Source organism: Geotrypetes seraphini, chromosome 1, assembly GCF_902459505.1.
Source record: "Geotrypetes seraphini chromosome 1, aGeoSer1.1, whole genome shotgun sequence".
In the NCBI taxonomy this organism is placed as follows: domain Eukaryota; kingdom Metazoa; phylum Chordata; class Amphibia; order Gymnophiona; family Dermophiidae; genus Geotrypetes; species Geotrypetes seraphini.
In genome coordinates, this window is record NC_047084.1 from 104,237,978 (window position 1) to 104,250,613 (window position 12,636).

At 46.2% G+C, this 12,636-nt stretch overlaps 1 protein-coding gene across 4 annotated transcripts in view; it reads left to right on the plus strand.

The window, feature by feature from the left end:
* Positions 1-12,636, plus strand: part of CELF4 (CUGBP Elav-like family member 4) — a 2,081,001-nt gene that overhangs the window by 1,962,924 nt on the left and 105,441 nt on the right. For 3 of the 4 annotated variants that reach the window (XM_033935325.1, XM_033935326.1, XM_033935327.1), the window contains one exon: positions 10,333-10,476. In XM_033935325.1, the coding sequence (XP_033791216.1) occupies positions 10,333-10,476 (144 nt within the window). The remainder of the gene's footprint in view (positions 1-10,332; positions 10,477-12,636) is intronic. The other variant, XM_033935324.1, reaches the window with a different exon arrangement.

Here is a 12,636-nt window from a genome sequence, read left to right on the forward strand (position 1 = left end):
TGTCTCCAAAACTCTTTGTCGCCCCCTGTCTTCTTAAATGAGTATTTTAACTATTGTTTTCTTCTATGATTTTGTACACTGCCTAGAAGGCTGATTAGACGGCATAAGAAATTTTAATTAAACTTGAAACTTGACCCCTTGTAAAGGGATTCATTGGGCTGTAGATGGCTCCCGTTGCGGTATCAAAGTTGAAACTTACCTTTTACAGTAATTAGGGGCAATTCTAGAATTTGTACCTTTTTAACGCTGGCACAAGCAGCCACCGACTTGCTGCCCGCGTCAGCTTTGGCGTTCTCTCTGACGTCACGTCCTAGGTATGGGTCCCGGAAAGTAACTTCACAGAGAACGGCGAAGCCGACGCAGGCAGTAAATTGGTGGCTGCTCGTGCTGAACTTAAAAAGCTATGGGGGGAGGAGGGGAAAGGGACAAAGAGGAGTAGGGGTGCTGATGCCCCGAGCAAGACCGCGCCTGGGGTAGAACGTCCCACCCGCACCCCCTTACTACGCCACTGGCTCGGCCTATGTACACACCCCTCTTGCAATTACGCAGTAGGAGCCTGATTCTTTAATTGGCGCCTAAAAAAAGATAGGAACTGTATTTTTCAATGTATAAGACGCCTCCTTCCATAAGACACACCTCCCTGTAGAGGAGGAAAAGCCAAGGAAAAAAAATGTCCTCCTTTAAAGGGGGTGCGTCTGGTGCTGGTAAGCCCAAAGCACCCCACCCGTAGCCGAAGGAGCCCGCCCGTAGCCCACAGTTCAAAGCCGCCCAGAGCCCCCAGTACCTTTTTAAAGTTGCAGTGGTCCAGCGTGCTCTCCTGCTAGAGCTGGCTTTGATAGCAGAACAGCGCGATGCAGGAACGCGACCTTTGCGCTTTCTACCTGATCCCGCACCACTCAGTAATTGGCTGAGGTCAGTCCCGCTCCTCTGTCGTGCACATAAGTTCTTCACCCCCTAAACTGTACCGTTCCCTCGGGTTTTTGCAGCCCAAACGCATGACCTTGCATTTTCTTAGCATTAAATTTGAGCTGCCAAATTTCAGACCATTCTTCAGGCTTCCGCTAGGTCTTTCTTCATGTGATTCACACCATCTGGCGCGTCTACTCTCTTGCGGATTTTGGTATCATCCGCAAAGAGGCAAATCCTACCCGGACAGCCCTTCAGCAATATCTCTTATACAAATGTTAAAAAAAAAACAGGCCCAAGAACAGAGCCTTGAGGCACACCACTGGTAACATCCCTTTCCTCAGAGCAATTGCCGTTGACCACTACTCTCTGTTGTCTTCCTCTTAACCAGTTCCTGACCCAGCCTGTCACTTTGGGGCCCATCCCAAGAGCACTCAATTTATTTATTAGACATCTGTGTGGTACACTGTCAAAGACTTTGCTAAAATCTAAATACACCACATCTAGTGCATGCCCTCTACCCAAATCAACATGTAATTAAACTCTGGAAATGTAGTAAAAGTGGTTAGTTTAACAGAATTTAAAAAAAAAAAAAGGTTTGAAGAGGTTCCGACAAAGAAAGTCCATATGCTTTTATTAAAATGGACTTGGAAATGAGATCTTACCAGGTACTTGTGACCTGGATTGGGAAACTAGGCTCGATGAACTTTCCACTCTGACTCAGTTCAGCAGTTCTTATGCTCTTATGAGACATTTCAAATGCAATGGGCTCTGGCTGCAAAATAGTGGACAAATTAGCTGATTTCTGGAGGCCCCAGTAAGTACTTTCTTTCTGGGATTGTAAAATAATTTTCTGCTGTAAGGGTATTTAGCTCCTTGGTATTGCCGTGGAAGAAACTAGGTGAGCAGAAGGGTTGAAACAGGACCTAGGAACTTAGCCAGATCAGGAATGCTTCTACAGTCGGGGAAGAAAAGAGAAAAGATGTGTGGGGGAGGGGGGGAAGGGAGGGGGAGCCTCTGGGGACGTCACGGCTTTGAAAAGTGACTTAGCGAAATTGGCAGCCCACCACCTAATCAGTTAATTAGTCCTGCTGTACCAACACCCCCCTGGCTTGGAGTACAAGAGAATAGCAACCTGCACTCGCCGTGGCACGAGAAATGCGGGTATCAGCTGTTCTTTCCTGACAGTCCTCTTAGCAAATTAGTAGGGAAAATTGTGCTTAGCAAATACTCATTAGAAGTTCATTTTCTGTTAATACAAGGAATTGTGGAGAGGCTGTAATTTCAATCACGCTGAGACCGAGGAATTTTAATGAGCTTTAAATGGGCATCTGTCAGTATTCCGACTCGCCGGATCTCAGCTGCCAGCCAGGGGAATGAGTAATGGCTAATAAAAGTGGCAGAAGGCCTTTCCAAGCTGTTGTCCCTGGCATTAAGCGCGGGCTTACATTTCTGAGATGTTGTGACATTTGAGCGATGATCCCTCGGCTAAAAGCTAAAGTGTTAAAAACAAGGGATTCGCGTAGTGACTGATTCCTTCTCCATCAGGCATTGAGCTCCTGAAAGTGTAGTTACTTACCTGTAACGTAGGTTCTCCGTGGACAGCAGGATAGTCAGCCACATATGGGTGTTGTCTCAACAGCTCCCAATTTGCGGATAAGCTCTCCAATAGCTCAGAGAGATTTTTTTTTTTTTTTTCTCTGAGCACGTGCAGTGCCCAGGCCCCACTGGGCATGCCCGAGCCCTACCCATTTCCCCCTGCTTCCCCCTAATCCCCCAGTCTTTAGTTTCCGCCCGTTCCAATCGGTCGGATTTTCTACAGCTCTCCATTACAACTTTTCTACTCATCACCTTTAAGATGCCTGAATCATCTAAAGAAACGACTGGGATGCAGGAGAAGGATGAACACACTGGATCTTCATGAATTGTGCGCCCACTGATTGGATCTGGCGCTCGAGGTTTCCATGTTGCTTGCATTGTGCGGTTGGAACAACACCCATATGTGGCTGACTCATCCTGCTTGTCCTAGGAGAACCTCTGTTCCTTATCAGAGACTTAACTTCTGCCCCTCCCTCTGCATCAGGGACTGAGCTCCTGCACCTAACGTTATATTCTGTAGCAGAGACTGAGGAAGATTCTCAAAACTTTAAATGTGGTCGCTAAACCAGTTCCAGCCGGTTTAACGTTCGTGTATTTTAGCAGCGGATTATCAAAACGGCTTTTCCAAGCTTCCCTCCCACTGCTGCCATTAATCAACCCCCCCCCCCCCCCCGACACCCCTCTCCTGGCAGCAGGAGGGATGCCCACTCCCTCATGCCACGGCTGTTAAGCAAACCACCCCCTCCCAAAATGCTCTAGCAGCGGAAGTGATGCCCACTCCCTCCCGCTGCCAAGCAACCCCCCCTGACACCCCCCTGACAGTGCCCACTCCCTCCCCCTGCCAACGTCGTACCCCCGATGACCCCTCCATGCCTCCAATGACCTCCCACCCCTACCCCCCTCACCTTGTTTACAAAGGCCTGCAAGAGGGATGCCTCCTACCTCCGGCCAGAAGTCCCGCCTCTTTAAAATGACGGATCTTCCCCTCCCCGGTGTAGCCTATGCCAGGAAATACTGGCGATTATCTCAGTCTTCCCAGTTTACTGCTAGCGCTCACATCGACACTTGAATTGTTTGAGAGCCTCCTTCTGGTGCCTTCTCTCCTTTTTTATCTGCAGGGATCCACTTAATTGGAGCTAATTCTCTTAACTTTTTGATTGGTCTTCAGACGCAGAAAGTCCATGAATAAATTCACTGGCCTCTCCTTGCTGCAGGGATGTTATTTTCATCGACAGTATTGGCAGAATCACAACCTCCACCAGTAACTGTAGTGCTTAAGCTAGGTGGGGGCTAGCATTATATCCTGGGAAACTTATAAATAAGTATTTTTAATTCCTGTCACTTGAATTTTAGTGGTTGCTTTCACTAAGATTTGGTATAGATTAGTGGTCTCCAACTCAAACCCTTTGCAGGACCACATTTGGGATTTGTAGGTACTTGGAGGGCCTCAGAAAAAAACAGTTAATGTCTTATTAAAGAAATGACAATTTTGCATGAGGTAAAACTCTTCATAGTGTATAAATCTTTCCTTTTGACTAAGTCTTAATAATAATATTGTAATTTATAGCTAAAGAAACTGTAGGTAGGATTGTAGCGGCACAGCCAGGGGAAAGGAAGGGCAGAAGGACCCGGACCTGGCCGGCTGTGTTCCCCCCCAAGCCGTGCACCCGGGGCGGACCTCCCCCCCAACCCCCCTTGGTACGCCACTGCAAATAAATTAACTGAGGGGTCCTTTCACTAAGGCATGCTAGCCGACTTAGCGCACGCTAAACGCTAACGCGTCTATTATATTCTATGGACGCGTTAGCATTTAGTGCACACTAAATTGGCTAGCGCGCCTTAGTAAAAGAGGGGGTGAGTATGTTTCCTCAGGAACACTGCACCCCTATCAGCAACGTCACCATCATTTACTGGCGTTACGCAGTGTTAATTTATTATCGACAAGAATCAGACTATTTTGCGCTGCTGGATCTTTTTTTTATGGAATCCCCTATCAGCTGATTTGCATTAGAAAAACTTCAGAAACTTATCCCCCCCCCCCCTCTTTACAAAATCGCGATAGCGTTTTTTAGCACAGGCCGGCGTGCTGAATGCTCTGGGTTGCTCCAAACGTTCACAAGTGTTCACTCTATGAGTGTCGGGAACAGCGCGGAGCATTCTGCGCACCGGCCTGTGCTAAAAAACATTTTCACGGGTTTGTAAAAAAAGTGTGTGTGGGGGGGGGGGTTAGCTTTTTACGCACAGCTTTAGTCGATGTTTCTCGACCATCATAGTCTATGGTTGACAGCTGGATTCTTTATGGCTAAGCCGAGAATTGGATTTGATTTACAGTGGTTAGATCAAGAGCCTTAGTGCTCTGAGGTTTTTTACTATTGAACCCTGAAAAGGGTTTTTTTGGTTACTTACAATTATGCCTAAGAGAAGAGGACGGAACACTGCTGCTGTCTCGTGGCGTCCTGAGGTTCCCTCTCTGGGCAACATTGAACGGCTTTTGAGGCGAGTGCAGGAGGTTTCCCAGGCGTCGGAAGGCGGCCTGCTGAGGACACAGGGAGGCGAACCCATAGCTGTTCCTCCAGGGCATGATGTTACGCTGAGCCCCAATGCAAGGGCGCCGCCCCCACAACCTCAGGTTACCAGTTCTCCCAGGGGCGGGGAAACCCCGGAATCGGTGGTGTTCTCTCCCTCAGAGGCAAGATTAAATCTGGGAGAAGGTTTGGAGGTTGGGGCTCATACTCAAGGAGCTCTAACAAATATACCTGAGGAAAATCCAGCTTTACAAGGGGGCAAAATCCAGGAGGCCTTGAAGAATCTCTACAGAATGGTGAGCACTCTACTATTTTACGGGCTCAAAACCCCGCGCTGCTCCCTGTGACCCTGGGCAAGTCACTTAATCCTCCACTGCCCCAGGTGCATTAGATAGATTATGAGCCCACCGGGACAGACAGGGAAAATGCTTAAAGTACCTATAAATAATATGTAAACCGCTGAGAACGCTGTAAGATACAGCGGTCTAGGTAGCGTCTAGGTAAGTTGCAGCTATACTCTCTCGAGGAACGCAGAGAGAGGAGAGACATGATAGAGACGTTCAAATATGTTACTGGCCGTACTGAGGTAGAAGAAGACATCTTTTTCCTTACAGGACCTATGCAACAAGAAGGCATCCGTTAAAAATTAAGATTTCATGGTGACACTAGGAAGTATTTCTTCGCCGAAAGGGTGGTTGATCATTGGAATGATCTTACACTTCAGGTAATTGAGGCCAGCAACGTGCTCGATTTTAAGAAAAAAATGGGACAAGCATGTGGGTTCACTTCGAGGAAGTGCTTACGGGGAACGGGTTTTTAGAGTGGGCAGACATGTTGGGCCTATGGCCCTTTTCTGCCGTCATTTTCTATGTTTCTATGTTTATATCATAAGAACATAAGAATTGCCGCTGCTGGGTCAGACCACTGATCCATCATGCCCAGCAGTCCACTCACACGGCGGCCTCTAGGTCAAAGACCAGTGCTACAAATGAGTCCCGTCTCTTCAGTTTAGCATGAACTTGTCCAACTTTGTCTTGAATCCCTGGAGGGTGTTTCCCCTACGACCCGTGAGAACGTTCCAGTTTTCTACCACTTTCTGGGTGAAGAAGAACTTCCTTATGTTCGTACAGAATCTATCCCCTTTCAATTTTAGAGAGTGCCCTCTCATTCTCCCTACCTTGGAGAGGGTGAACAACCTGTCTTTATCTACTAAGTCTATTCCCTTCAGTATCTTGAATGTTTCGATCATGTCCCCTCTCAATCTCCTCTTTTCGAGAGAGAAGAGGCCCAGTTTTTCTAATCTCTCGCTGTACGGCAACTCCTCCAGCCCCTTAACCATTTTAGTCGCTCTTCTCTGGACCCTTTCGAGTAGTACCGTGTCCTTTTTCATGTACTGCGACCAGTGCTGGACGCAGTACTCCAGGTGAGGGCGCACCATGGCCCGGTACAGCGGCATGATAACCTTCTCCGATCTGTTTGTGATCCCCTTCCTTATCATTCCTAGCATTCTGTTTGCCCTTTTCGCCGCCACCGCAGACGGCTTCATCAACTTGTCAATCAAGACTCCTTAGTCTCTTTCCTGGGAGGTATCTCCAAGTACCGCCCCAGACATCATGTATTCATGCATGAGATTTTTGTTACCGACATGCATCACTTTACACTTATCCACGTTGAACCTCATCTGCCACAAACATAAGCAGTGTATAAAGTAAATAAATCAAATTGAATCAATTTATTTTATTTTGTGATTTTTCTTAATAGCATTATGCAAGATTTCTTTTAGTTACCGTAGCTGTATTTTGTTGATTGTTTTCAGTATATGTCTATATAATAACAGCATACGGGCGATATTCAGCCAGCAGTGGTCAGTGACTTAGGCCCCAATATGTCCTCCCTCCCAACCCCTCCTACCTCACATCAGCTCAGATCCCTCTCACCCAACACCAGCTCTGACCCCCTCCCCACCCCCAAATTAGAGCAGCCATACCCTTGGGTCTACCTTAGTTCCTGGTGTAATGGGCAGGAGTAAACGCCCTCACTCCTGCCTCTAGTGGGAAGTTTGTAGTACCAGTGGTAGTACCGTGAGATACCCTCTAGAGCAGTGGTCTCAAACTCGCGGCCCGGGGTCCACATGCAGCCCACCAGGTACTATTTTGAGGCCCCCGGTATGTTTATCATAATCAGAAAAGTAAAATAAAACAGTTTCTTGATCATATGTCTCTTTAGCTATAAATGACAACATTATTATTAAGACTTAGCCAAAAGGAAAAGATTTATAAACTATAAAGAGTTTTACCTCCTGCAAAATTGTCATTTCTTTAATAAGACATTAACTGTTTTTTCTGCGGCCCTCCGAGTACCTACAAATCCAAAATGTGGCCCTGCAAAGGGTTTGAGTTGGACACCACTGGCTTAACTGTAACCATGACATCCTGTTTGTCTTTGGGAAGCAGAGCTCAGATTGTGATGTCATAATGCCTCATTCCACCAATAAGAGCCAGCCTCATCAGTGATGTCACAATGGCTTGATTGTCCTGTTCTCCCCTCTGCCCTCCAACCACGCCAGAAGATTAACTGTTCCCCTTAACTCAGTGGTCTCAAACTCACAGTCCGCCAGGTACTATTTTGAGGCCCTCGATATGTTTTATCATAATCACAAAAGTAAAATAAAACAGTTTCTTGATCATATGTCTCTTTAGCTATAAATTACAATATTATTATTAAGACTTAGCCAAAAGGAAAAGATTTATAAACTATAAAGAGTTTTATCTCATGCAAAATTGTCATTTCTTTAATAAGACATTAACTATTTTTTTCTGAGGCCCTCCGAGTACAAATCCAAAATGTGGCCCTGCAAAGGGTTTGAGTTTGAGACCACTGCTCTAGAGGTTGCAGCAGTTTCAAGTTTTATTATTAGGATTTTTATATACCGCCTATCAAGGTTATCTAAGCGGTTTTATAATCAGGTACTCAAGCATTTTCCCTATCTGTCCCGGTGGGCTCACAATCTATCTAATGTACCTGGGGCTATGTAACCACTAGGGGCAGGAGTGATTGGGAGCCTCCTTTTTTGGCAGAGAGGGAGCTGGTCCTTGTTCATGGGCGGGGAGGGGTAGGGAATGGGAAGAGAACAGAGCTGGTGCTATATGAGAGAAAAAGAAGGGAATCAGAACTGGTGCCTGGGGTGTTGGGAGGGGGATCAGTGCAAAGTTCAAGTGGGAGGGAGGGATGGGGGATCAAATCTCACCAGGGTTGGAAGGAAGGGAGGGAGAGCAGGACAGTTTATGATGTAGGCATGCACCATACCAGCCAATTCAGTACTAGCACCTGCATAGCTAATAAGGCAAACTTAGGACTGCTCTTCATTCGGTCCTTCATGCCTGGTTAGTTATGCAGGCCTTAAAATGTGAAACACATTGATGGGGCAATTACACCTATGTGCTGACAGATTGAAATATAAAAAAAAATTATTGGAAAAGGAGCTATTTGTATCTGCTTTCATGTAAGAACAGATTTCCATTTGTACATGCACAAACTATCATAAAGACTCGGCCTTCTGTAATGTTAATTTTATGCTATGTATGTTTTATATGGAAACCGTCTAGAGCAGTGTCTCTCAAACTGTGTGCCCCAAAGAGATCCCGGGTAGGCCGTGAGAGATTCCAGAATTTTGCTTTATTTTTTTAAATTCCCTTCATAAGTATACAGTCGAATAGATGACACGTTATGCATGCAAGGGCCTGTCATTGTTATGAGCTTCTGTGTGCGTAAGGATACAACCGCCGAAACGAGCATCATTCTGTGACGCGATTTGTCCGTGAAAACCAATGGCAAAGCAATTTTATTTTTTTTACGCAGTCGATATCCTAACTTGAGCAACAAGGCTTTGGATCTTCTTATCTTTGCAAACTTGGATTTTCAGCTCTGGCAGAAATTAAATAAAACAGTAAAGAACGATCGCAGATGGTGGATGATGAAATGCGTGTTTGCTTGTCGACTATCGAGCCGCATTTTGAGTTAATTTGCCCTCAAAAACAAGCACGTCCATCGCACTAATTGGCAATTCTTTTCTATTTACTTTTAGTTTCATCGTTGTTACAATTACCCATACATAGCTTAAAGAACTTTAAATAAATAACTCTCAAGTTTAATTTTATGTTGGTTTTGCAGTTTAATCATTTCGTTGATAAAGTGCTGTGAAAAACATTTGCTCCGTTTAGTGCGCCAGAGCTAAAAAAATAAAAAGTTTGAGAGACACTGGTCTAGATATAGACGTTTAGACGGTATGTAAATTTTAAAAATATGGGAAATAAATAAAATCTGCATAACTCCTTGGCTCCACCCCTGACCTGCTCACATGGTTGGTGAGTGTTGATAGGCAGCAGTACTGTCTGATTAAATGCCACTGAAGTGATTTAAATGGGTCGGAGGCTCTCCTGCCCATTTAAGTCAATTTGAACACTGGCCTCCTATATTATTTGCAAGTGCGACCACTTATTGTATTATTTGAACTGTTGTGCCTCGCCGTGACCAGTGGCGTAGTAAGGGGAGGGCGAGGGGGGCAATCCTCCCCAGGTGCCATGTTGGGGGGGCACTGGCACCCCACCTCCTCCCCGCCCCCTCCGTCTCTTCCCACTCCTCCCCTTGCCACGCACACCCCCCCCCACTTCCCATCCCCCGTACCTCCAGTGGTTCACTGCCGCGAGCAACAACTTCGACGTGTTCCTCGTGACCGTGTCACTCTCCCGCCGACGTCACCTCATTGTGCTGCGCCTAAGAAGTGAGGTCGGAGGGAAAGCCGCTGGGGTTGTGAGGAGCATGTTGAAGCCGTTACTCACGGTGTTGTACAACTGGAGGTATGAGGGAAGAGGGGTCATGCGTGGCAGGGGGGGAAGGAGGCGGAGGGGAGGGGCGCCTCTCACCCTCGCTACGCCACTGGCTGCGCATGAAACTCGCTACTAAGAAAATGTAAATAAATGGGGTGGGTGGAAGGCAGGGGTGTCAAAGTCCCTCCTCGAGGGCTGCAATCGGGTCGGGTTTTCAGGATTTCTCCAATGAATATGCATGAAATCTATTAGCATCCAATGAAAGCAGTGCATGCAAATAGATCTTGTGCATATTCATTGGGGAAATCCTGAACACCCGACCGGATTGCGGCTCTCGAGGAGGGACTTTGACATCCCTGGCATAAGGCCTGAGCCGAGAAAGAAGGCTCTCAAGTAGTTGTACGGTTGGTGCGAGGCATTCGATTGTCGCTTTCTCCCCGACTGACCCTCTTTTCTCTGCCTCCTCACCACTGCAGGACCCGAGGGCTGTAACCTGTTTATCTACCATCTGCCCCAGGAATTTGGGGACGCCGAGCTCATGCAGATGTTCCTGCCTTTCGGTAATGTCATCTCCTCGAAAGTGTTTGTGGATCGGGCGACAAACCAAAGTAAATGCTTTGGTGGGTAAAAGATATCAAAACAATTAGCTTCATCCGGGAAAGGGCTTTCTCCGAGCACTTCTCCTACCAAACTGCTTTTTTTACCCACCCTTCCTTTTTTTAAGCTCTTTTATTAATGTTTATTTTATTTTCCCCCATATATTTTCCCCCCTTATCTTTCTTTTCATGCTAAGTTACTGCTGCTACTATAGAGGGGGATAGCATGGGATGGAAACAGATCATTATTAGGGTAAGATAACGCATTGTTGGGGGGGGAACAAGCAGATGTGAAAATATCTGCATTTTTTGGTTTGTTTTTTCCTGAATAAATCCACCGATTTTGCATTAAAAAGCCCACAAGTCATAAATTAATTGGTGAAACCAATAGAGGGGAGGGGGGTCTGTTTAAAATGGCCCAACCTGTTTCAAGATATGCTGAGGAAATTTACCACCAAGGCAAAAGGTTTGCACCGCTCTGTGGCAGGAAGTTATCCACCTGCGTTGGATTTTCATGCAAACAATGCTGCTATGAAGAACGAATCAGAGTCGATTTTGGGGGGGAAGGGGAGGGATAGAGTTTGAATTAAAAATGGCAGCGGTATGCTTCTGAAGCGAGTTTCTTTACTCCTCCCCATTAGAGTTCAGAATCCATGGTCTGAAAGCCCAGAAAATGCTCAGTGAACTAGGAGTTTGTCCTTTCCTGCTGGTGAAAGCGCTATAATCCGCTACAGTGGCATAGTAAAGGAGGGGTGGACCGCCCCCGGATGCCGAGCCGGTGGGGGCGCTGGCACTTCTCAGCCCCGCCACGCTCGCGCCATCCCTCTCCCCCCCCCCCCACCCTGTACCTCTGTATTATCTATGCTAGTGCGGACAACTTCTGCCTGTTGCTCGTGCCAGCCTGGTTCCCCTCTGAATCACTTCCGGGTCACAGGGCCAGGAAGTGACATCAGAAGGAAATCCAAGGAGCACGCTGCCATAACCACTCACACTGGTGAAGCTTTAGATGTGCGGGAGGGGGGGGGGAGGAGGGATAGCACAAGTGTGGAAGGCATGGAGGACACAGAGGGCATGGGGGTGTGGAGAAGAGAGTGCAGGGGCGTGGTGCCACCACTACTACTACTATTAGTTATTATTTCTAAAGCGCTGAAAAGGCGTATGCAGCGCTGTATGTTTTTAACATACAATAGATGGTCCCTCCTCAAAATTTAATTTTAATTTAATTTAATTCTTATATACTGTTAATAACTGTGAGGTTTCTAAGCGGTTTACAAAAATGAATGCATTAAAAGATACAATAAATAAAAAAATAAGATAGGTACTTGGAAATTCCCTAACTGTCTCAAAGGCTCACAATCTAACTAAAGACAGAGATAGAGATAGAAATGAATATTTCACCAAGTAATGAATAAATAAATTTAAAGATAGAATTAAAAATAAATAAGTAAAATAAATAAAAAATAGAGATAAAAAATAAGTATCAAGAGAAATAAAAATATATATTTAAAGTATTCTCCCCTGCTGGATCGGGGGAGGGGTGTAACTGTGATCAGGTGCCCTGCTAGAGAGGGGCTCCCGATACTGCCGCTGGTCTCGGTGAGCCGTTGGCACCGCTTCTTTTGAAGTGTTCTCCCCTGCTGGAGCTTACTATCTAATTTAGACAGGCCAAGACCCTGGGCGCCTCCTACCCTTACCACGCCACTGATCCACTGCATTCGTAGTGTACCGGTAATTAGTTGAGCCTCTTGTCACCTTGAGAGGCTGAGAAAACTCTTAATTTCAGTGTGAAAATACAGTCCCAAGGACCATAAGCTGTTAGATGAAGTGGCGGGAGGGCAAGGGAATACTGTAAACGCAGAAGACATTCAGCCTATCCTGATTGAAGCGGGAACCTTTTTCTGGTCTTCTGCCTTTTGATAAACTCGGCCTAAATACTTTTCCAGCAACCACACTACAGTAGATTTTCAAGACAGAAATGATAATTGGGCATAAGAACAACCTTAGCTGGTCTCAGTTTTGCCCCTGGAAGGCATAGTCCCGTTGGCCTGCCTTCTTAGTTCAGTGAAACTGAGGTATAAGTCCACACCCAGGATGGGCTCAGTCTGTCTCTCATGATCTAAAAACCCTATTTATAATATGGAGACTCTAGGGTTCACTATTTGCTCTTTGGATACTGAGGTGAAG